Source organism: Ceratotherium simum, chromosome 19 (assembly GCF_057802395.1).
Source record: "Ceratotherium simum simum isolate JZ-2026a chromosome 19, ASM5780239v1, whole genome shotgun sequence".
Classification (NCBI taxonomy): Eukaryota; Metazoa; Chordata; class Mammalia; order Perissodactyla; family Rhinocerotidae; genus Ceratotherium; species Ceratotherium simum.
In genome coordinates, this window is record NC_141918.1 from 41815334 (window position 1) to 41842557 (window position 27224).

Below are 27224 nucleotides of genomic sequence, written 5' to 3' on the forward strand. Positions count from 1 at the left end.
CGATAATTAATATTGCTTTCCATTAAACACTGTTCAATACAAATTTTATGAATCAAAGCACTATAGTTTCTCTTAATTCTCCAACTTTATCTGCACTAGCAATTTTGCCATCAAGTGAGAAAAAAAGGAAGTTAAACAGATGGCCTTTCCTACTATTTTCCTGGACACTTAATATCCTTAAAACTCAATTTACTGCCAAAGTTACTGTAATGGTTTCAAATCTTACCTTGCAGCGTTCAAGTAAAGAATTAGCTCCCCTCCCTACCTCTGTGCTAAAAATGGTTTTATTGTTGATTAGAGATTTTGTTTAAACTGAAATTAGGGACAATGGGAATAAGATGAAACTACATAATAGCATTTCATTCACAATGGATTCTGAATACAAGGGATTCTAATAGGCAGCATTTTTTCACTGTTGTTTATATCCAAAGGCAAAGTGTTTTAAGACAGTCTTTCTCTATTAATACCTGGGTATCATTTTTGAAGTGTCAAATACCCAGTAAGTGCTGGTTAATTACAATAATAGATCAGATTCAAAAAGAGTTCAGACTTGTTTTAGTGATATATCTGTAGGAAAAGAGTTCCTCAGGACTACCATATTCTCACGAATTATCTTAAAATAATGTTTTCTTATTTAAACTGAGATATATATGTGTGTGTTTATACAATAAGTTGTTTCCACTCACTGCACAAGAAATATATCATCTCCATCAGTATTCCACATTACTTACAACTCTCACCAAGAGTCCTTATAATGAGAAATACAAGGGCAATTCATATTTTAGTGCCTAGTATTGCCACAGCTCTTGCTGTTTTATAATCTCATTTAAGAAGCTTATTTTGAAAATGCCAGTGGAATCTAGGAAGGGGATCACCTGAAACTTTGATCGGCCATCTGTGCCTCACTGTGAATTAAGCTTCAGTAAGATGACACAAAATATTAGAACTAAAAGTTAGACTAGGATGATCCCAAGAAGTCATGTTGGTCAGTACCCTTGTTTTACACCGACAGAAATGAGGCCCGTGAACATTCAGGTTAGTTGTTCATGGAACCAAGACTAAAATACCTGCCTATTGACATTCTGTCCTAGTATTCTTCACTGCACTATGTGATATGATTAAATTTGAAAGGAGATTAAAGTTAGTAAAGCTCTAGACTGTGGAATGTAGAACAGGGGTGTCTTGGAAGGAGAACAGAAAGGATCAAAGCTGTTGGTTCCCTAAGGAAAATTAATGGCAAATGAAGAGGTGGGCGGGAGATAGAGAAGAGGTACTGATTACAGATTTTCTAAGCAACAGCTTCGTCCAGGGCCAGTGCTGCTGCAATATAGCATTTTAAAAGAGCATTAAACCTATTATCTAGACCCTCTCACAAAATAAAAATAGTACGGAAGGTGGCCTTTCAAGGTTACATCCTCAAATCTACTCTCTACAGCTATTTTATAACAGTCAAGAGGATTCTGTATAGTGCTTTATTTTAGCTTTGCTCTCATTAAGGACTATAAACTTAATTACTTAATATTCCTTAAGAAACACAGCTGGAAATAATTACTTGATTAGAAAAATTTACCAGTGTTCATTCTAATTCTTGAATAGATTCTTGTTCTAGAATTGCTAAAAGTTTTATTTGTCCTTTTATTCTGAAGGCAAACCTCTTTGCCTTCATGTCTCTTACAGAATTGCATTTCAAATACTATTTAAGGAGAAACAAAAAAAAAAAATCCTGCATGAAGTCTTTTTGAAAGATGCTCCTTATTAGCATAAACCACAGCTAAAAAAGTTCTAGAGATGTGTACTATTGGTAAATACTATGACGTATACAGTATATAATAAAAGAATAAGGAAAAGAAAATTTTGTTTTAAAAAAATTGTTTTGAGCATAGCATTTCATTCATAATTGATTAATATATTTATTTAATAAAATTGGTTGAATAGGGGCTGGCCCGTGGCGTATCGGTTAAGTGCGCATGCTCCACTGCTGGCAGCCCATGTTCGGATCCCGGGCGCGCACCGACGCACCGCTTGGCAGGCCATGCTGTGGCGGTGTCCTACATAAAGTGGTGGGAGATGGGCGTGGATGTTAGCTCAGGGCCAATCTTCCTCAGTAAAAAGAGGAGGATTGGCATGGATGTTAGCTCAGGGCTGATCTTCCTCACACACACACAAAAAAATTGATTGAATAAATAAAAAGTGATTTCTAAGTTAGAAATTCTTTAAAGAGAATTTTAAATAAAGCAATAGACCTAAAATTAGTTACTGGCATATTTAAAGGTATTTAATTTTCGAGATTAATTACTGCATCATGTTAACTCTTCTGCAGAAAATCAGTATTACTCATAATTACTCTCTCATTACTTATATTACTCTCTCTCTACAGGAGAGAGTCTGAATTATTTGGCCAATCAAGCTTATCTTATAGTATTTTCCCTTAAACAAAACTTCCACTCTAGCCAGAGGGGTTTACTCAAACTTCTCGTTGCTCCTGTGGTCTCACTGGGCTCAGGCTGTTCTCAATAGGCCTTCTACCACTCCATCCTGTGTGTTCCCTGTGTGCCTCCCGCTGTCTTGCTTTATTCCTGCCCCTTCTGGATGAAAGTCCTGCTCCTCCCATGATCACTCAGCTCAAGGTAATGCCTCCTTCCTCTGAATCTTCCTATCACCAGTTGCTCTTGATACCGCTCAGGATTCACAAAATATGAACTTGCACTCTTGTCTTTTTTGTTGTACAGGTCTTATCACTCTCTGTCATACTATAAGCTCCTTGAAGGTAGAGACTAATTGTCTTACATTTGATGTATTAGAGTAGACTCTCAAATACTCATCAGTTTGCAATTTATTTTGTTCTCAAGTGACCCTACCATATGGAAGGTAAATAAATATAATTTCCATATACAGCAAGTTTATGAATTTAAATATTGATCACTGCTTATATTGTACTATTAATAAAAATAAAGAAAAAGTTTAAAATGATCTACACAATATGATAATTTTGTCCAGGTATAAAGATTACATTTCAGAGCATGAGAAATGTTGGAAAGAAATATACATATCTGAATGTTCAGAGAGGTTACACTTGGGTGGTAGAGTTGTTATAAAGATGAAATGTGCATATAGGTACTTTGAAAACAATACTATGCAAAAGTGCAGAGTATTTTTGATAATTTTCCTTGGAGTTATTCTGTCTTTTCAGCGATGATATTTGGCATACTCTGTGTACTCGGCTAGGCCTGTCACTTCTATTTCCTCTGTTTTTTGCTTTTAGCTCTTTGGGTGAGAATTGGGCTTTCTTTAAACCTGGTGAGCCCAAGGCTGAGATACTGCTTAAATAAGCCTGAGCCCTGATTCAGCTTTCTTCCCCAGGATGGGGATGTAGCCTTGATGTGGAGTTTGTAAACATTTCTGCAACCAGAGGAACATGAATAGTTTGAGCAAGCTCTTTCTGAATAATAAGCTCCAAGAATAAAATAATAGTAACAAAAGAAATCGAACTTTTTAAAATTTTGCACCTCACTTTGCAGATTTGCTAGCAGATAAGCTTCCCTTGTTATTGACTCAGAGTCCAAGAGAACCCGCACTAGATATGCTGCATCTGCTCCTGTTCGATACGGCCTCCTCACTCCTGATAAATGTCTACCTCCTTGGCTAGATATCTCAGGAACTTAGTCTAACCTTATCTTACCCGGGTATGTGTTACTGTTGTCCTCCTGCCAATCCTTAGCCCAACTGAAATCCTCTTTCATTTGCACAATCAAGTGCCTTTTCTCGTTCCTGTTAATTTTCCTGTCAGCAGTTTTACATTCATTGTATACAATAGCTTGGGAATAATTTTCAGTGTACAAATGACTCTAAGTGTCAAAATGAAGAAAGTAGAATTAGGTGATATGTGCTAAAAAATTATCATATAGACTAATATTCAAAATACATTATTGTGATCGGATTTGAGTTCACTGATGAGACCGATACCCCAATAGCTATCTTTAGGTGTCCCGGCCTTCATACAGAAACAAGGTTTCCTTGATTGTACACGCATCTGCTAGTCAAATAGTATCTATTATGTCCACAAAACTGTTTACTAATTGGTAAAAATATTAATGAAGGGTATGATGAAACTATCTTAATTGCATCTGTGCTAAACAGTACACTTAGATTCTCAATATGAAACCTGACAAGAGATTTTCACATATTGAGGTGTATGGATTAGCTATTCTGGTTCAAAACTGATTCAGCTTGAACTAAAGAAACCTCACTTAGGACCAATCATACATTGTACATCTGCTTTAACCGCTAAAGTAAAGAATGCATTACACATTATCTCAAAGTAGAAGAATGCACTTTTAAGATAAGAATGCCTACTTCCCCTCCTACAGCCACCAGTATCAGTAACACCTGTATTAGCTCTCCTGAAGATCAATTCCCTTTCCTGGACATCAGGGTCGTGTTGACCTGTTAATTTGCAACTGAATACCGCTTTGAAACTTTGAGGAATACGTATTCTGGGTGTGTTTAATGTATGTTCTTTGTTCTAAAAAGGCATAAAACTGTACTGAAAATGATGCTTCCCCAGAACGCTTTCTTCCTTTGTGGAAACTGCCTTCCTGGGTTATAATCCCCAGCTTGGCTCAAGTAAAGGTCACTTTATCTCTCTTATCTATACAATGGTTATTGGTTATTTTGCCATTACAAATCTAATTAAACACTATGAAATTAAGAACATGCCCATCCAGGCACATCAAAAATTATTCAGAAAGCACAGCAGAAATGGGGGAACTCAAAGAAGCTGACAGGGTATTTAATGCTAAATACGATAATAAACCACCACATGATTTCAGTCACTTAATGCAAGGTTGACTTCTTCCTCAGCTCTCAGTCCATTGTGGGTTGGTAGGGAGCTTTTGCTCTTCACAAATTCAAGCATCCAGGCTCCGGGAGCACCAGAAAAGAGAAAACAAAGCTCATAGAGAAGGCACAGCTGCTCTTTATGCCTTGGACTGCTCACTTCACATTGGTTAAGCTGATTAAATGCCCTGCGTATACTTAGCCCAGGAAGAGGAAAGGGACTGGGGAACATGAACCAGTCTCTGCTGTACCTATCATACATTCTAATGAATGCTTTTTTTCAATTCTAAATAATTTGATAGTAAGCAAAATATTAATTTGAAAAATTGCTCTGAGGAAAATTAAAAGAAACACATAGGCAATGATGGACATAATACGGAGATCATTTGACCAAAAAAGTTATTTTGGTTTCCATTATCTGATGATTTCCAATGAAGCCGTAGTTAATTATATTTCATGTTGTGATAGAAAGGATTATATTTTAGAGATGCTCTAAACAAGATGAACTTGAGCATTTTAGGAAAAGGCTAAATATACGTGTTATTCCATAAAGAACAGCTGCCACATATTCTGATGATAGCAGATCAAAGCTTAAATCCTGGATTAGATGATCAAACTTTAACAGCCAACATTTTAATAACTGTCTTCCCCAATGTATCTCAAATGCACTCTATTAGCAAACATGACAGTCCAATTATTTCCATGGTGCTTAGCATTTCACAGTGGCCTATTGCTAAGAGTAAAATATGGGGTGGGAAATGTGCCAAAGAAGTCAACTGGTTTTAAAAGCTAAAATATTGCTTGTGCTGAAAATTCAGGGTTTATGTGTGGCTAACTGCCCTGACTCTATCTAAACTCATCAGATAAGTAAATACATTCGTACCTACCTAAGTAATAACTCTCTCAATATTCTGCTGAAAAGAAAATGTAGGTAAGTCAATTTTGCTACAAAGAACATGTGAGTAAAATTTTATGTCCCATAAAAGGAAACATTTAGGGGCTGGCCCAGTGGCATAGTGGTTAAGTTCGCATGCTCCGCTTCAGTGGCCCGGGGTTCGTGGGTTCAGATCCTGGGCACAGACCTACGCATTGCTCATCAAGCCATGCTGAGGTGGCGTCCCACATAGAGCAACTAAAAGGATGTACAACTATGACATACCAACTGTCTACTGGGGCTTTGGGGAGAAAAAAGGATTGGCAACAGATGTTAGCTCAGGGCCAATCTTCCTCAAAACAAAAAGGAAACATTTGTTTTATTTATCACTAGAGAATATAAAAAAATACAAAATACATTGATAATCCATTACATATTGACCATTATCGTTAAATCTAGAATATAAAAAAATAAACCTTTCAAAACAGGAAGGAAACGTGCGAAAATTGGATAAACTACAAAAATATGTCTAAACTTGGATGGTATGGGACTTTTATTTCTTTTCTATTTTATAACTAATAAGGAAAATATAAATAGGAAAATATAATCTGTTACTCCTGGAAAAGTCTGAATGAGGGAAAGGATTAGAACTATACCTAAGAGAGTGCCTGATCCACAGCAGGAATTTAATCAAGATATATTGAGTGACTAAATGAATGAATAAATAATACAGTTAAAAGAGGATTGAACTTCAGGTCAGAAGAGCTGGGTTCCAGGCTGTGCTACACCAATTAGCCACACAATAGCAAATAATAGCAGCTATATTTATTGAATGCTTACTAAGGAGTTGTTATAAACACATGCTTTACATCATAATCCTATGAGGTAGGTACTACCATTATGCTCATTTTACCAACAAGTAAACTGAGGCACAAGGAATTAAATAACTTGATGATGACAGAACTGGGATCTAAATTCAAGCAGTCTGTCTCCTGAGCTCTCATTTTACCACTGCATTATATTTCCCCTCCACATGATCTTGAGACTCCCTCTTCACTTTCTGAGTCACAGCTTCATCATTGGTGAAAGAAAGGTTTTGAATTAGCTTCCTCTGTATTTCCAGAAAGGTTATCCTATCTAAAGTGGATTTGGAGTTATACGTATTATTACTACTCTAAACCAGAGTTAGCAAAGGTTTCCTGGAAAGGGCTAGATAATAAATATTTTAGGTTTTGCAGGCCATACGGTCTATGTCACAACCATTCAACTCTGCCATTGTAGCACAAAAGCAATAGATAATACATAAACAAGTGAGCATTGTGTTCCAATAAAACTTTATTTACAAAAACAGGCTGTAATCAGCCCATGTCTAAACTATCTTATATAATAAAGGAATAGTAAGGCTAGATTTAGCAAGAACAAGTTTAGAAATATTCAGCATTATTGTGCTAGGAGAGATCTTGACACATCAGATGTTGAAGTCTTCTGCCTTCAAAACTACATCATTTAGGACATATAACTGTCTGTTTCCCTGATGGTTTCTAGGAAGAGAGACTATACAGATTCAAACACCAAATTGATCTGTCAGTTTTTATAAATACTACAAGATAAGCACACATTTGAACACCTGATTTATTTCAAAAAGGTGTAGTCTAGTTTCTAAATCATTGTTAGATTCCCAGGCTAGGTCACACAAGCCTATCAGATGCATGTTATAGCCAAAATAATGCCCATATGCAATAGTATACTCACACACACACAGAAGAAAAATTCTTACACATACACATTTTAGTTACTACCTTTGCTAAATAGAATTTAGTGAACTATTATTTCTATTAAAAATACATTCCACAGTAAAGAATGAGTAGAAAACATATTTGTACCAAGAACATAAGTTATTCCTTTCCTGCTATACCTACTAAGGGAGCTGAGGGGGAAATTTGGTCTAATGTCTCAAACTCTGTTTCTTCTGTATCGATGTGATAATTCAAAAATAATTTTGATATTTCATTCAGCAAGAAGTCTGATACTCTGCTCTGTGCCTAGCACTAGGCTAGAATTTCCGGGAGATAGTAATGAATCAACTTTCCTCTGTCCTTAAGAAAATTACCCTTAATTTGGGAGAGATGACATTCCTAAAGAAAAGTGTTTACTAATGACACGTTTGTTGAACAAAAATGCTCGCATTAAATAACAGCGAAAGTTAAAAAGCCATTCAAAATAATAATAGAAGGAATAGCGTATAAGACTATACAATTTTTTACCAGAGGGCTGTTAAGAAACCTTTTGTAATTTAAGAGGAAGGAAAGAATCTTTTGGATTAGAGTGATCCAGTCAAGTTTGGGGGTTAATGGTTGTAAAGTTTTTATATTAAATGTGAAGTGGTATAATATTCCTTGAAGGTAGACTGTGATAACTAAAAATGTATAGCAAAACCTGAAAGCAACACTAACATAAAGAAAAAGAAATACATCTGATAAACCAATGAAGGACATAATAAAGAATCAACTACAACATTCAATTAATCCAAAAGAAGGCAGAATAAGAAAGGGAATAAAAATAGTTGAGACAAATGAAAACCAATAGAAAGACGATAAATGTAAATAGAAAATGTATACCCAAACATATCAATAATTACATGAACTGTAAATGTTGCGAAACTTCCTAATTACAAGACATGCTTTGCCAGATGTAGGGGGCGGGGGAAGCTAGACTTAATTCTATGTTGCCTACACTAAAATCACTTTAAATACAAAAATACATAAGGATAACAGTAAAATAACGGAAAAAGATCATGCAAATCCTAAAGAAAAAAACAAAAACCTGGCATGGCCTCATTAATATTAAACATAGTAGATTTCAGAGCAAAGAATATTACTAGATGTAAACACAGTCATTTCACAAGGATAAAGCAGCCAATTCATCAAAAGGATATAACAATCATAAAAGTTTATACACTTAATGATTGAGCTTCAAAATGCATGAAGCTAAAACTGATAGAACTGAAAGGAGAAACAGACAAATCCACAATTACAGTTAATTTCAGCATTACTCTCACAATTGCTAAAACAAGTAGCCAGAGATATCAGTAAAGACATACAAACAACAGTATCGAACAATTTGATCTAATTAAAATTCACAGACCACTGCACACTAAAACAGCAAAATATATATTTGTTTTAAATGTACATGAAGCATTTACAAGGTAGATAATATTCTGGGACATAAAATAAGTTTCAATAAATTTAAAAGTATTAAAATCATATAAAGAATGTCCTGACCACAATGAGATTACACGAGAAAGTCGATAACAGAAGAATACCTGGTAAATCTCAAAATATTTGGAAACTAAATTACACACTTCTAAACAACCCACAGGTAAAACAGAAGTCAAAAGGTAAATTATAAAGTATTTCTAATTAAATGAAAATGTATAAACAACACATCAAAATTTATGGATGCAGCTAAGGCAGTATGTGGCGGGAATTTTATAGCACTAAACACCTATACCAAAAAAGAAGAAGGGTCTCAAATAAATGATTTTTGAAATCAGAAAAACCAGAGCAAGTGAAACTGAAATTAAGTAGAAGAAAGGAAATAATAAAGTTCCATGTGGAAATCAATGGAATAGAAAACAGAAAAATAGAAAAACATTGATGAAACTAAAAGCTAGTTCTTTGAGAACATCAATAACATTCTTAAACTTCTAGCCAGACTGATCAGGGAAAAAAGAAGAGAGACAAAAGAACGATACCAAAAATGAGAGGGGTGATATCACTACAAATTCTACACATACTAAAAAGGGTAACGAGGTACTATTATGAACAACTTGATGCCAATAAATTTGACAATTCGAGGAAATAGACAAATTTCTTGAAACAGACTACCAAAGTTCACTTAAGAATAGATAATTTGAATACCCATATATCTATTAGAGAAATTGAATTTTTTGTTAAAAATCTTATCACAAAGAAAATTCCAGGCTTCACTGGGAAATTCTACCAGATATTTAAGGGGAAAAAAATAATACCATTTATACACAAACTTCTAGAAAATAGATGAATATTTCTCAATTCATTTTATGAAGCCAGCATTACCTGATGTCAAAGTCAGAAAAAGAAAACTACAGATCATGAACACAGACATAGAAACTACTAACAAAATTTTAACAAATCAAATCTGACAATATGTAAAAATGATAAAATATTATGACAAAGTAGAGTTAATCTTAGGAATGCAAGGTTGATTTAGCATTTGAAAATGTTGGTAAGTCACCATGTTGACAGACCAAAAAAAAAGGAAAACTCTTATTACTTTGATATAAAGCATTTGACAAAATCATTTTCCAATGGAAATTCTATTCCTAAAACTCTCATCAAAATAGGAATTGAAAGGATCTTTCTCAGTTTGATTAAGGCATCCACAAGTAACCTACAGCTAATAAAATTGCTAATGTTGGAACTCTTCTGTTATGATGGATTTGTCAATTTCTCTTTGTAGTGCGCACTCTTTTTTAATAAAGTCAGCTTCATTGAAGTAAAATTTAAATACAACACAATTCACCCATTTTAAGCATACATTTCAAAGTAGTTTAAAAAATAGTCATGTAGCCATCACTACAATCATGATATAAATAAATGTCCTCTCTGCCTCTATGCAGAAAATCCCCTTTCTTCATCATCCCCCCTCAGTTCCTAGAAACCACTAATATTCTGTCACTACAGATTTGCCTTTTCTAGAATATCATACAAATCGAATCCTACAAAGCATGTATCCTTTTGTGTCTGGCTTATTTTACTTAGTATAATACTTTCCAGATTCATTGATGATTTTGTGTGCATCTGTAGGTGGCAACTTTTTAATGTTGAGTTGTATTCCGCTTTATGGCTAAACCACATTTGTTTATCCACTCACCAGTTGAGGTTGTTGTTATTTCCAGTTTGAGGCTACTACGAATAAAGCTATAATTATTATTCATGTATAAGTCTTTGTGTGGACATATATTTTATTTCTTTTGAGGAAATACCTAGAAGGGCTATTGCTGAGTCACATGGTTAAGTGTGTGTTTAACTTAATTAAAAAAAAAAGCCAAACTTCCAAAATTGCTGTTGCACTTTCCATTCCTACAAGAAATGTATGAATTCCAGTTGCTCTGCCTCCTTGCTAGCTTTTGCAACCAGGTATTTTTGTTTTGTGTATTTTAGTTATAGACATTTCAGTGAGTGTGTATCTCCTGTGGTTTTAATTTGCATTTCCCTAATAACTAATGATGATGAGCATGTTCTTTTGTGTTGAGTTGTCATCTGTGTATCTTCTTTGGTGAAGTGTTTGTTCAAATATTTTGCCTATTTTATTATTAGGTTGTTTTCTTATTATTGAGTGGTTAAAAATCTTTTTATAATGTGAATATAAGGTCTTTTACCAGATAAGTTTTGTAAATCTATTCTCCTAGTCTGTGACTTATCCATTATTTGAGACTGTCTTGAAGAGGTTTTTTTCTCCTTTGTAAATTTTGAAGAAGTCTATAAAAATTATAAATTTTTTCTTTTCTGATTTGTGATTTTGCAGTAAGAAATGTTTGCCTTACCAAAGGCTTCAAAAATTAGATTTTTTTAAATTTACAAATAGACATTATGTTAAAATAACAATGTGTACCATTGTCTTTGATTTCTATTTATTTTTGCATCTCAGATTTCCTCTTCTTTCTTTCTAGACTAATCCTTGAAAATTTTAGTTTTAGGTTCATTTTCCCATCAGTTTTTCTTTTTTTTTTTTTGGTGAGGAAGAGTTGCCCTGGGCTAACATCTGTTGCCAATCTTCCTGTTTGCTTGAGGATGATTGTTGCTTGAGGAAAAACTAACATCTGGGCCAATCTTCCTGTATTTTTGTATGTGGGACGCCATCACAGCATGGCTTGATGAGTGGTATGTAGGTTCATGCCCGAGATCTGAACCCATGAACCCCAGGCCGCTGAAGCAGAGTGTGTGAACTTAACCACTACGCCACCAGGCTGGCCTCTCATTTTCCCATCTTAAACGCTTTTGATCCCATGCCTCTTCTTTCCTGTACAACAATACTCCTAGAAACAGCAGTTTCCAAAATCTCTCCTCTCAGTGTCATTGAAACCCACTCCAACCAAACTTCTGCCCACACTACTCCATCAAAACTGCTCTTATGAAGGTCATCAAATCCAGAGGTCAATTCTCACTTGTTATCTTTATAACTGCATTTTCATAGTTTTAAAATTATTCATCTCCCCATCAAGACTGTGGACTCTTTGAGTGGAGGTGCTGTATCTCATTTATCTTATCCTGAATATTAAATATTTCATTATATGTGTAACCCTCGAAACATGTCTGTTTAATGAGTGACCAAAGAAGTTTCTTTAACATCTGGAATTGAAAAATCAAACTAGAGCACACCATAATTTAATAATCATAAATTTAGGTAGAATCCTGTTAGGAAGTTCAGATGAATTTCTGAGACTTACTTTACCTTCACAGATTCTTTAGATGCTTATATATCCTGAGGGGGCATAACTACAAAGATGAAGTTTTGAAAACAGATATTTGAAGATTTACGGGCACTTAAGTTTTTAACAAATTTGTTTACATTGTATCATAAAATATAGTTTATTACAATGAATCCTGTAAAATGTACAAAGTACCCATTCACAAATCAGAAATAAAGTCTGTCTTAAGGACTTATACTTTAAATAATTAAAAACAAAATGGGAAGGCAAGACTGTGCTGAATTTATTTCTATTCTAAAGAGTATTCTTAAAAATTGGTACAAAAATTCACAATGGTAGCTACACGAACTACCATATTTTACATTTTATTTCACCAAACAAATTGCTAGGTCATTGTTCATAGGACATTTATCAAATGAAAATGAAAGCTGCCTGACTCCAGCTGAAGTCATTTTTCCAAAATGTAATTGTTAGTATCTAGATCTGACTTCAGTTTCCAATCCAAATCACCAATGAATATTTTAAAATTAAGTTATAGTTCCTTCTCCATTTGTATTTCCAATTACCATGTAAGAGCTTTTAAAAAGAAATAAAGCTGCAAGTTTCTTAGGACCAATAACAATAACTCAGGAACAGAATGGGAATAAATGGAACCATAAACATGTATTACAGGTTCTGTGGAACAGCTTTTCAAAATTAAGTTTGAAAGTAGACAAAGCTTGGTGTTTTGTGTCACCTAGGACTCCCTTATTTAACTCACATCAGCCAGAGCTACAGTGAGCAATATGTCAAATTAATTTGCTCAATTTTCTTTTCTCAACTTTTTCAATGCCCTTTAGCAACACCATTACTGAGAAGCTATTGTTCGCATTAACAGCATAAAACCTGATTCTGAAGGTTGATATTGCACTAGCCTAAATATCACAAAATTGAAAACTGCATGGTACCAGTTGTTTCATCATACTAAAAGGAAAAATGAGTTTGTGGATGAGCCATTTCTGGCTGAAAAGGAAAAATGCTTCAGGATGGTTTTAATGGCTGATTTATGTTTCAGTATAAGCAATGAGTACAAAAGGACCTCTACCTATAATTTAAAAGACTTGCTGAAATTGCTGACTGAACAATTAACAATTTAATATTTTTGCATATTGTCTTTCATATACTAAATGTGACAGTTATAATATATGAAAATAGATCCTCACATACTGTATTAATCTCATTGAAGCAAAGACTTCTATTTAAACAAAATAAAATATAGTGTTAGTCATTTAAAATAATTTAGAAATCTCCTTAATGTTTCCAAGTTCACTACAAATCAAATCGATCGCTAAAGAAAATGTATAACAAATGAGAGTCAAATGCTCATCAGGATGAAATAACCAATCTATCTTTTAAATGAACCATGTAGACACTACATTTCACATGAAAAATTATAAATTGATATAGGTATCAAAAGCAATTCTTAGAAAAACAATTATGTCTGAGGACATAGTTTTCCTACCACTTGTCATGATAAATGTCATTTGTTCTCCACATGTAAAATAACCAGTTGTGGTTCTGTCTGTTTTCCTTTACACATGTAGACATAAAAAAATGAAGAAAACAGTTGTCTCTTCCTTGTCTCTAAAGACTCTCTCTGGCTAGTCAAACAATTATTTACAAAATTGCTGCTTCTTTCCAAACTCATTGGAAAAAACATTTTAATCACCTGGTGAAGGGGGCGATGTAGGTTGGGACTAGCTGTTAAACATTAAGAACTATAAGTAAGTTAAATCTAACTCTAAAACAACCTTACAAAATAACAAACATAAAAATGAATTCGCTTCACGTGATCAATTGAGCTAATACCTACTTGAATATATTATGTTCAAAAACTCTCAGTATTGGCTTACAATACGTGTATTCACAAAGCATATGTTGTTATGGACACAGATGGAAAATAATCAATCATTGTTTCCTTTAAAAATAAATATGACATAAAATTAAACTGTGCGCTCCATGATCTATGTGTTTTGCACTCTAATGTTCTGCATGTCTCTCAGCAGCACTGGTCGGTAGTTTTGTTCCAAAATTTCCATGTATTCAAAGTAATCACTCACTCGAAACCCATGCAGTGCTTCTTCCTGTCAAAAAATATACAGAGAAATTCATTCACTTGGGTAAAGGCACGTAATTCTAAGTTAATGAATTTTAAATAATTGATGTATCATTTTTTTCAGCTATAGACGGTTTTATGTTGCTAGTAAATGTACAATTGCTTTTTATTTAGTAGGCTGTGTATGTATATGATAGCAAGAAATCATGTCCCAATGAAACAAGGTTGTCTGTTTTCAAAACCAAAAATGCTTTACAGCTAACAAAATAGAAAACAAACTCTTAGATAATGAAATCTTCCTAATAGTTTGGATATAATAGAGTCTTAATTATAGAATGATTATTCACATTTGTAATTAGTAAAGACTCTAAAGCTTATCTATCAAAGGATAGTATCATATTGCAGGGAATACATATTCTACAGCTCTTGTTCATAAAACCATCAGCAGTCTGCAGTTCATAATGTTGGTACTATGCATGTCTGTACTAATTTCGAATTTAATGGTTAGTATCCCAAATGAGGCACTCGAGAATAAAAACAGTAGGGACATCCATTTAGAATCTTAGAGACTTTCAGGGAATTTTATGACTATTCCTTTTAGCATCTCCAAATACTAGCCATGTAGTACTTACTCTTCAGAGTAAGAAACAAACAAACAAAATTCTGCAGAAGGAAAATTATCCTTGATTCAATGTAATAGTATTATGTTAGGAGTTTTGAAAGTTATAAAAAATTTTGAACAATTCATGCCTTTCTAGAGATTACAGTTAAAGGCAAAAATTAATAACAAACAAAAGTAATTCAAAAGAATAAACAGTAATATATTATCCTATATCAGATATTGTGTTAGAGACAATCAGTTTATAGATGAGAGACATTAATGTAGGGTAGCTAGGAAAACATCACCCAATTCTCAATAAGAATGGTTGTTTTTAAAGGCCCTAAAGTCACTCGTCACTTACAAGTCAGCAATAGTTCACAGCTTGCAAATCACTTGGGAGAACATTACACTTCTTTTGCCGTGTATCATCTAAAATCTGGGTAGTTTGGGGGAAAAGTTAGTTCGTACTTTAAAAAAATTATTATTACTGATCTACAAGGCTGATATTATAGCTAAAGAAACGAAATGATGCTAAGTTATATACATAACATTACACCATTAAGGCTAGAGCTAATACTTCCCAACATAAAAATTTGTACTCTACTCTTCATTTTAAAATAATTGTGACATTATCTCATCCATTCTTTCATTTCTTTATTCATTAATCTGTTCATTCTCTTACTGTATGTAACGTTCTTGGTTATATGCTGAAGACACAAAGATGAATGAGACAGGTCCTTGTCCTAAAATATTAACAGCTGAGGTATATATCATGTCTCTAGTTTTATGGATAAGCAACTGAATCAAAGGGAAGGTGTTCATCTTATGAATAGCAGAAATACTAGGTCTTTGTAAATTTCTCTCCTATCAAAAATATTTCACTTTGCTCTTTGGGGAAAAAATAGGATCAAAGTAAGACCAATCTTACTGTTCAAGAATTCACTTCAAACATTTAGTGTTGTCGTCATGGAACTATTATGAATTTATCTATTCTCTTCATCTAAATTACCTGTGATTTGGCATTTATCACCTCTTCACAAAAACTACACCTAAGATGGAGAGGAATTATAGTAACGTTATTCTAACCAGATAATAAAAACCCAATGCCAGAAAAATTGTTTTAGTATATATTCATGATTTTTAAAAGAATGCTCATTGTTCATTAAATGTGAACTACAACAGGAGATGACAGCATTTGAATAATAGCTCTAATAATTCTTTTCTGGGCAAAAATAAGCAAAATCTATTTTAACATCTTTTAATTATTGTTCCACTTTAATTTAAAAATAAAAACTACCCATGGAGAGCCATAGCTATTACTCGATTTAAATATATTTTTTCCTTAGAATGTAGTTTTTGAAATTATAGCTTCCATTTTGGACATTAATTTTAAAATAAAGAGAAAATACCCTGATAACTATACTGAAGAGACACTCATAAAAATGGCAAATAGGGCTATTAAAGTCTTCTTTCATAAGAGAAAAATTAAATATTCATTTAAAAAGGAATGTTTGTAAATGATGTAGCTCATTATTTAAAATTTGTAGGTAATTTTAGCTCCGAATAAAAGTTGAGACTCTCTGAATTCCACTTTCTGTCTTCAAAGTGGAATATTTTTTAATTTATCCTAAATGTTCTCTAATGGCCTTTTTAGTGGATAACTTTTCCCTGTAATTATGACCAGTTAGACTGCCAACTTATCATTTAAGTTATAACAGAGCGTTTCCTCAGAATACTGCTTTATTATCATTTCATTTATAGACCTAAGTATTTTGGACTCTGTATAAACATATAAATTCCCTTATTCTTTAAATAGGCAGACATATGTAATTATATAAGGTAACACTATCCCATTTTACATAAACAGTGCACTATTTGTTCTAGAAAAGTTTTTTTTAAGAGGTTACTACTGCAGTGGTTTATGTTTTGGTTAGGAAGTTCATTTTGAGCATATCTCATTTTCTTTTTTGTACCTCATGGCTTTCCAACCAGTGTGCCTTCAATGATTTGCTCTCTTCATTAATTCTGAGTTTCAAATGTTGAATCATCAAAAAGCATTAAATATTACCATTCTAAACCAAAATGTTGCCTGTCTATTTAATATTATATGACGTGGCAAATACACAGCTTCCCTCTCTCCTTTGTATATAAAATCCAGTTTCAAACATGTATCTACTGGTTTCCTTTTACTTTTGAGAACATTTAATTAGAAGGTCCACTGAATTTAGGATTTTTTTGTTTTTTTAAAAAGGTAACCAGACTAGCCAATGAAAGACAATTTGATATATTAGAAGCATCACAGGATTTGGAGTCAGACCAAAAAAGGGTTCAGACACTTCTGTGTTAGTTACTAGATGAACGAACCTGGGAAAGTTCACTGATTCTCTAAAAGCCTCAGCTTCTCATGCATAAAATGCAGACAATAACAGCATCAGGTTGTGCTGTCTGAACTCCTTCCCATGTGCTATAAAGCCTTTGGTGATCTGGCTCCCGTCTCATCTCTTACCATTCTTACTCCCTCACACCTTGTTCTAGCCAGTGGTCATTTCGACACTTTCTAAGTGGGAAAAGCTTATTCATACCTCCGAGCTTTTGCACTTGCCTTGCTTCTCATTTAGAACAATTTTCTCAGAAGCCTTTGCATTGCTTTTTCCTTTGCTTCATTCAGGTCTCTGCTTACCCCTCAGAGTAGCCTTCACTGGACTCGATCTACATAGCACCTCTGACTTGCTTTCTGACTCCCTTACTATGTTTGATTTCTTTATAATAAGATCTATCAATACCTGAAATATTATATATTTACTCACATATTACTTATCTACCAGTAGAATGTAAAGTCAGTGTGGGCAGGGACATGGCCTGTCTTGTGACTACAGTGCCTGGGACACAGCTGTTTCACAACAGTTGAATAAGTCAATGAGTGAATGGACAATACCTGTAAATCCCTTTCCCCAGTGCGTGGCATTCAAAAAGCACTCAAGGTGTTAGTGGTGGTCATAATAATAATGACAAGAACATGTTTTTATTAACTGATGGTCTCTGAAATGATGGTCTCTGAAAGAAATAGTTTTTTTTTTTTTTTTGCTGAGGGAGACTAGCCCTGAGCTAACATCCTCTATTCTACACGTGGGTCGCCACAACAGCAAGGTGGGATCTGAACCCACAAATCAGGGCCTCCAAAGTGGAGCACACGGAACTTAACCACTACACTACAGGGCCAGCCCTCGAGATAGATTTTCTTGATCACAGTGCAGTTGACTCCTGTCTCTACTCTTCATTCAACTCCTTACCAAGAACATAACAGGACGATTCACTTAACATATGCAGATAGTACCACGTTTTCTTGCAATATCTCAGGAATATGCCTATTATGGAAATCAAGCTATACCTATACTTTCAAACATTATTTGTATCAGTTAAAGTTTCTGAAAATAATTTCCAGCAAAAATGTTTTTAGAGCTACTGCAAGCCCTGTAAATTTGGAATCTGAATTGAAGATAAGACCTTTTAGGGTGGTAAATAGATATAAACCACAAAAAGATTAAGTATGCTAACATGACATGCCTCAGTTTTATGATTTCAGGACCAAATTTAGGTATTTTTTGATATACTCCCTTCCCAAATATATTTAATTATTAACACATTTGAAAGGTGATAAAAAAAGATATAATAGCTCTTTATAAAATATAGAGGGGAAAAAAGTAACATAAGTCACTTTGGGTTAAATTGGAATAAAGGGTTGATTCTTATTAATAATCACCAGGAGGCATATAAAATAAAAGTTTACCACAACAGGTATAGAACTTACTGTACACCGAGGTCACTTAAAGAATTTGCGTTAATGTTAAATCTCACATAGGAAGTAGCAAATTATATAGTAAGAGTCACGTGAGAGAAGAGGTTTTGTGAACACAGCTCTGCTCTTTACCCTTGCTAACATGACCATTTGTGTTGTCTGACTATCATGTGAAAAAGGATCTTCTTTCTGGATCAAAGTGGTAGAAACACAACCTGCAAGTACTGTTTCTTCCAGGACGTTCCTCCTGGGGTACTTGGTAAAATCTGAAGTTCCTGGACCAATAGCCCCAAAACTTTCGAATCCCTGGTGTTGGCATTCTGGATTCAAGCTCCAAAGGTAACATTTTTCCATATTGTAAAGATTTTAATCTACATGAGATTTTATAGTAAAATCTGACAACTTAGATTTTATTCATGAAAATTCAGTTTTAGTATGTCTGGGGAGAAGTGCAGACATATCAATTTTAATAAGCACCCTAATGACCCTTAGGCTCAGTGAAGTTTAGATAGTGTGTGTGGTTCTGGATAGAATACGAAGTTTTTAAATATTTAGGATACAGTGTGTGGTTCTTGAAGATTTTAACTCAGCTGAAGGATATATGGACATATGTGATGACTAGAGAGAAGATTCAGTCGTGGCTGGGTAAATCAGGCAACAGGCCTTGACAACATAAGAGAATGTTCCTGACATAGATCTGAAGTATATGCCAGGTATTCCTATGATATAATACAATAAGGGGTCTCAGGGGCTGGAGAAAAAATGTGAACAAAAGTATATAATCTAGCTATGGAGTCAGGAGAAAACTCTGTTTCCTTTGCTGTGTTCTCTGCACATCTTTTTCTTAAGTAAAGAACAAGAGAAGGATGAGACTATGACATAGAAACTCAAATAACTGCTAACTTTTTTTTAAGCACTTGTTATGTGCCAGATAATGTTCTGGAGGTTTTTTACAGATGTCATCTCATTTAATTCTTTGAGAACTCTAGGTGATAGTATTATTTCACACCCTATTATACAGATGAGGAAGCTGAGGCATAGAGAGGTTAAGCAACGTGCCCAAGGCTTACACAGTCGGAGTGATAGAGCCAGAATTTGAATTCGGGTGGACTCAAATGATGTTAAGGACAATGCAGAAAACATATCTGCAAATCACAGTTGACATAATACTGAACAAGTTTTATCTGTTCCCTCAGATGAATTATTTTTAATTATGTATACTTTTGTCTTTAAAAGCTTAGTATTCAATTGTTTTTTTCTCAGTCTGATCTCCATTTCTTACCCTGTCAACATGCTCTGATATCAACAGCTGCAATAGCAACAACAACAAAAATCTCTCTTGACAATTTACTGATTGGGTCGAAATTGATCTGATTTCTTCGTAATTATAAATTGATTTTGCCATAATATGCAAGATTTAGTTGAAGCATTTTAATTAAGTATTTTGAGCCTTCACAGCCTGATTTTCACTGGAAGGCAATCTTTTCCTAGCCTGACATTTCAGTGAAGTTTGTCCCCAGGTTGAATTCACAAACTAAAACCAAGATCACTGCTGGCCTATTAGCATGCTGGAAAGGAATGCAATACAGCTGGTCGGCGAAAAGAGAGGGTCTTCTGAATTACTATTAAACTAACATTCTCTAAACCTGCTTGCTTGTGTGTGCGTGTGTGTGTTGTGTGTGTGTGTGTGTGTGTGTGTGTGTGTGTGTGTGAGAGAGACAGAGATAGAGAGATGGCTCCACCAAAACAAAACAAAACTTTAGACTTTCAAGCTCGTTGAGATATTTGAGAGTATTTGTTGGATGATGTTTTTCTCAAAGTTTCATGCCTTCAGATTTTCTGAACCATCATCTGTCACAGATAAAAATGTTCAGGACGCTAAGTCCAAAGACTAAGCCCTTCAGCATACCTTCAGAAGTCGCCTTCTAGCTCAGCACCAATCCATCAATCAGCACACTGTGGGAGTGAGACACTTAGCCGCTCTATTACCCAACCCACATTTTTGTTGTGTCTACAAGGATATTGTGAAAAACTCAGTCAAGACCTTGCTGATATCAATTTATACCCACGGCATTCATCTCATCTAATATTTTAGTGTTTTAATCCAAAAAGGAAAAATAAATCTGGTTTTGTTTTTTTTTTTTTAGTAAACCTGGGCTGTAGTAAACCAAAATAGTAGTAGTGTTCACCACCTTCTGGTCTAAGAAATTCCAACTTGTTTTTGTAATATATTGACCACGAAGAATTGTCCAGTGGGGTATCAGGAGTATAGGCAATGAGTATCGACTGTCAATTACCTGATTTAAAATCCTGAGCCTAAACCAAAATGAATATATGTTAAAATGAAAATAAGTTGCTATTTTCTCTATACTGCCTGCTTCAGACAAATATTTACTCCTAAAGCAATGCTTCTATCATGTCACTTTCTGTCAATACATGAAACTTAAACCAGGAAAAGAATTGCATATTTTCAATCTTCTGGAACCATCTCATTATATGAAGTTTCTCAGGATAACTGATAGCAGTTGAAAACATGTTTGTGGGTTTTCAATATTTTGGAAACTAATTCAATTGTGCCTAATTATTTAAACTTATTTACAACAGTTAGATACTTGTTCTGTTTTTATATAATGATTCAATATCCTCCTTTTAAAAAAGAGTATTATAAAAGTAGTATGGGCTCATTCTTCAAAAATCTTAAAAAAGCCCAAATAAATATATATAAATATCTACAATAAAAAGTAAAAGTCCCCTGTTCTACTTTATCTCCTCTCTCCTCTCAAAAGCAATCATTATTAAATATGTAGAGTCAGGGAATAACATGTATCTATGTAACAATATTATTATGGCTGTTTTATGTAGTTAAATGGAGAATTATCGATGTTTTTTTCACTCTTTGTACAAGTCTGAGATTTCAGATCCGAAAGTATAAAACAATTTCCAAGGTTTAATCCCTGTAAGTATAGTTGAATGAAGAATTTTTAAATCATACACTTATTTCTGACTTGGGGGATCTTCTGAGGGAAGTAGGAATCAAAATCACTTCATTAATCAAAATTTCAGTATTGGTTAATATGTGAATAAGCAAAAATAATGTGTATGTGTTTATACACCTTGCAAACAAGAGATTATAACAGGGCTTAATGGAGTAGTTAGAGGGCTGTATAAATGCATATTTAAATAAACTGCACTGGCATTTATCTCACAAGAAAAACAACTGCCCACCAAGAGAGATCAGTGACCTTGAGACCTACCTGCTGAAAATAAAACAATGGATAAAGTGAAGTCATGGTATTAGAAAGGCATTTTTCCTGATCCCTCATGAATGCAAACGGCAGGAGTAAGAATAAGAAGTAAGGTTAGTTCCAGGATAAGTGCTAAAATTAATTCTTTGCCAACATGTTCTTAGTTTGGATTTATACCAATCCAATTAAAAATTTAGTAATTTAAATAGGACTTAGGTAGTAAACATAAACTTTTCCCCTCTCATTTAAAAATTCTTTAGTTTTAAATTGATAGCATTATGCCCAGAGCACAACAGAGTTTGGGATGCATTTAAAGAGGTCACCATTTGCAAACCCTATTACAACTTCTCCATGCAGTAGTGAAGAAAGAGATGAAACTGCAATAATCACCAAAGTTAATCAGACTTAAAGACGATGAAATATAAAGACACCCTTCTGGCGGAAGGAAGATAAGTGACAATCATTTGAAGAATTGAGTAATGTTTGTTATTCAATGTGAATAGAACTAAGTTCATTCATCTTTCTCTTTATATTTATTTACATTCTTTGTTTATTCTATGAACAAGTATTTATTGACCACCTACTACGTGACAGGTAATGTTGAGGCACGGAAAATACCTTAGGAAATGAGACAGACAAAATCACAGTCCCTGTGGGGCTTACCATTATACCGGGGAAGATTGACAAAAATCTATATAAAGTAGTTTGAGCTAGTGACAAACACTGTAAGAGATACTAAAGTGGGATAAGAAGTTAGAAAATTACAGGTTAGGGGATATTCAAATACAAGAGTTCAAGAAGATTTCAGACTCTGAAATCCCTATAACTGCCCACCGTAGCTGATGAAAATGTCCATTACCGAAAAGGAACCCTCATTTTGTCCTAATTCCCATTTGCTTACCCTTCCCTGTTCTCCAAATTACCTCTTGTAGATCATTTTTCTTTTTCTACCTAAGTTTTCCTTCTTGATGTACAACCATTGTCTTGATATACTTTTTCATTAAGAATGTTTCTAGAATCATAATTCTAGTGATATATGTAGGAAGTTTGAGACCTTTTAAGGTCAGTATTTATGAAATAAAAATGCTTGATAGTTTGCTAATCTTACATGATTAATGACATTTATTTATAGAAAATCATCATGACATGGAAAATAGCTCTGACAAGTATCTAATGGTAAAGAATAAAGATAAACTTAATTTACATAGAAATTATTCGTTGACCTAGCGAAAATCTAGCAAATGACAAATGTTGGTGTATGCATGTAGACGTGTGCCTGTGGGATGGTGAGGGTAGCAGGGGGAGGGAAACATACTTCAAATTCAAGGAAAGATTTTAACTTAAAACAAATAGAGTTGGATTTCCATCGAGGATTGCACACAGGGATGTATTTATATGCATTTCTGAAAGTCCAGAGCTTCAAAAATCTCATTACCGTGAGTGAGAAAGTAAACAAATACATATCTTGTTTTAAAATATTAACTTATATATGGTAGTGACTTTTTAAAAAGAGTGTAATGATAGAATAATCTTTCATGGAAACCTTTTATAAAAATAGAAGTTTAGAAAAATATAGAATATGAAGGTATAGGAAATTACATTCAATGTTTTTGAAAAGTATCAAATCTCTGTATTAACATAGTAACTTGAACTTTTATTGACCAAATAAGAGATAGGAATATTGAAAAAAATACATTTTTTGGCATAGCATACTGGTTAAAAGCCAAGTTTTGCACCCAGACAGCTTAACTTCATATCCCAGCCCCACCACTCTCTAGCTGTATAATCTCAGGTGACTTACTTAACTCGGTGCCCCAGTTCCCTCATCTCTAAAATGAGGATGAGAATACTACCTACCTATCAATGTTGTTTTTAGGATTGGATGAGTGTCTAGAAAAGTGTCTGACATTAAGCACCTCATCAAAGTTAGGTATTAACTCTTAGCAAACATCCCCCCTCCCACCCATATAAAAATACTTACTTTTAGGAAAACCTGCAGATCTTGAATCTGAGTGTGCTGTAGAATGTCTTGTTGCAGATGTTTGAATATAGCTATACAGATATACACTTGATAATCAGGACCAAGGAAAACACAAGTAGCAATATAATGGCAGATTTCTATCCAGTCTAAATAGTTCCAAAAACACTGAGTTATCCATTGCAGGCAAATCTAGCACAAAAAGGAGTCAGTTCATTAGAAAGCTTATAAAACCATATTTGACTTTTAAAAAGCAGTAACCAATAACTCACACAAAACCAATGAAGAGCTTATTAGCATTTAATCAAAACAGACATTCTGTATACAAGCCTAACAAGGATGCTTCACCTATTTGCTTAATGCCTGAGAAAACTTTTATGGCCTTGGGACTCAAGACTTAGGGGTAACCGATGGTGTTCATACTGCTCATATACCTATTGCTAAATGCCTTTATTCATATGGTCCTCCTCTTACCCATAACACTAGGCCGCTCTCTACAACTAACAAATGCTAAGAGACTATTTTAATTCAAAGATGGAAATTTTTTCTATCCTACCTATAATCACAGATGTATAATTATGCAGGTGACAGATTGCTAAATGTTACATTAATGCAAATGGAATCTTGCTGAATCAGAAAACAATTTAAACCAAACAGAATTATGTAATATAAAAACTGGAAGCTAATGTACAGACTAATTCAAAAATTAGACTTTTACAAAAATCATTTATCTTACTTTTTGAATAACATTTGTTCAGATTATAAAAGCAATACATGTCCACTGTGGAAAAAACAGAAAAGTTTAAGGGAAAAAAAACAGTAACAATGACACAGAGATTAACATCGTTAACACTCTGGTACATTAACATTATTGGTGGAATTCTGTCTCTCTCCAAAAAATATGTCGAAGTCCTAAACCCTAGTACTTGTGAATGTGACATTATTTGGAAATAGGGTCTTTACAGAGGTAATCAAGTTAAAATGAGGTCATTAGGGTGGGCCTTATTCCAAAATGACTGGTGTCCTTATATAAACAAAGAGGAAATTTGGACAGAGAGACAGACACAGATGGAGGGAAAATGCTGACAAGTAACACACGGAGAATGGAGGATTGGAGTGATGCATGTACAAGCCCACATCCATCTAAGGCTACTAAAAGTTAGTAAAGAGGCATCAGACAGTTCTTTCCCTAATGCCTTCAGAGGGAACATAGCCTTGCCAACACTTTGATTCTGAAATTCTGGCCTCCACAACTATGAGATGATAAATTTTTGTTTTAAGCTGTCTAGTTCTTAGTACTTTGATACTGCAGTCCTAGGAAACTAAGACAATTAATTACTTTCCAAAATTCTAATTTTCATTTATGATTTACAAATTACCACTGAGGAAAGATTTCCTTTATTGAACCTCTCTTCTATAGTTTTATGTTTTGGAGGGGTGGAGAGAAGGGAATGGGAACAGATATGGTGGCTTATCTCAATTTGTTACAGAAGATACAGATACACAAATTTTCCTTTTTCGCTCTATTATTTTGTCCTTTTAAAAATATATTATTGAATAGTTTCTAAAATTGGTTTTTATATCCCTGATTCAATTTTATGGGATGCTGATTCCACTTTTAACTGCCTTTAACATGGTATATTCGCTTGCTAGGGCTGCCATAACAAAGTACCACAGAAATAACAGAAATCTATCTTTTCACAATTCTGAGCAGCGCAAGATCGTGTTGGCAGGGTTGGTTTCTTCTGAGGCCTCTTGCCTTGGCTTATAGACGGCAGTCTTCTCCCTAAGTCTTCACATCATCTTCCCTCTGTACATGTCTGGGTCCAAATTTCTTCTTATAAGGACACCAGCCATATTGGATTAGGGCCCACCCTAATGACCTCATTTTAACTTAATTACCCCTTTAAAGATCCTGTCTCCAAATAGTCACATTCTGAGGTACTGGGGGTTAGAACTTCATCATATGAACTTTGGGGGAACACAATTCAGCCCATACCAGATGGTATCACTGAATTCTTGTTTTCCATATATTATTACTCATGCCAACCACTAATGTGTTGATTTTGGCCATTATGGGTATATCTTTTCATCTCATTTTCTGGTCATATTTCCTGTTTTATCATTGATAATGCCAACTATCATATTTTCTTCTGTTTTTTACTGTAATTCTATTCCTAGGTATAAGATCTTCCTTTACAAATATTATGTTACCCTTCTATTATGCTCCAAAATCTTTTTAGAGACCATGAGTTAAAAATACTGAATTAGAATATATCTATGAATGTCTAATATTTGTCAACTGGCAGGGTATATTTAATTTCCTTTGGTTCCAACTTCACTGTTCACTTGGCACTAACAGGATTCTTCTCCCAGACCTCGACTTAGAGGACAGGTTGGCATACAGAGTTCATTATCAAACTCCATTGCCCACAAAATATCCACATACTGTGCTTCTACTGGACCAGGGAGAAGACACCTCCTGCTCCTACTTGACTAGAGGCAATACTTTCAATTCCCTTAATGTACTGCTGCCAGGGTTCTCTCTGTCTCTGTTCTTTGCTACAGCTATTAATGCCAATCAACGTATGCTCAGGCTGTGTTAACAAAAATAAGAGTCTCTGGTTGAATGAGGGAGAAACAACTGAAGAATGGAAATTAATACAAATGATCCCTGCAGTTTCCATTCAGTTGTCAGTTTCAGGGATGACTAGCAAGTAGACAAGGAGGAAGGGGTCACAGCTTCTGTCCATGTTCTTTCTAGCAGGCCTTACTGTTCTATAGGTTGAACTGTGTGAAACTGCTGATCACGGACTCATTTTGACCTTGAAACCCAGCAACTTCACATGGTTCAAACAAAAATACCTGAAGTTAAAATGTATGGAGGGAGATACTCATTTATCCTTCCAGTTTTAGCCTTATCGGTTAAAGAAAGTCACCCCAGAATCTGCAATTAATTCTATTATACATAGTTTCTAATGCAGTTGCAATTTTCTGGCATTTGCATACATTCAAGCATTGTTTTCTACACATTGTCTATTTTTCCTCCATTAAATGGAGATAATACCTGTCTTTTCCACGTATGAGAAATTTAGCAGAGGGAAAGTGAAAGATAACGAAAAGTACTTTGAAAATATATAAAGTGCTAATATAATAATATAAATGTTATTCTATAACAAAGGTACAAATGTTTATTATTCATTTAACAAATATATATCGAGTACCTAATATACAACAAGCATTATTATAATTTTTAAGTGAACAAAAGACATTTAGTCCCTACTCTCATAGAACTTACACCTAAAGGGGAGACGTACACTTTTTAAA

The 27224-nt window shown here is 34.2% G+C and overlaps 1 protein-coding gene across 2 annotated transcripts in view; it reads right to left on the reverse strand.

Annotated features, from left to right (window-relative positions):
- Positions 1–6726: 6726 nt before the first annotated feature.
- The window catches only part of TBC1D32 (TBC1 domain family member 32), a 197457-nt gene continuing 176959 nt past the window's right edge, over positions 6727–27224 (reverse strand). For both annotated transcript variants that reach the window (XM_087444041.1, XM_014781194.2), the window contains 2 exons: positions 23901–24089; positions 6727–14305 (listed from right to left, as the gene is read on the reverse strand). In XM_087444041.1, coding sequence (XP_087300167.1) covers positions 14186–14305; positions 23901–24089 — 309 coding nt within the window. In that variant the 3' untranslated portion in view covers positions 6727–14185. The remainder of the gene's footprint in view (positions 14306–23900; positions 24090–27224) is intronic.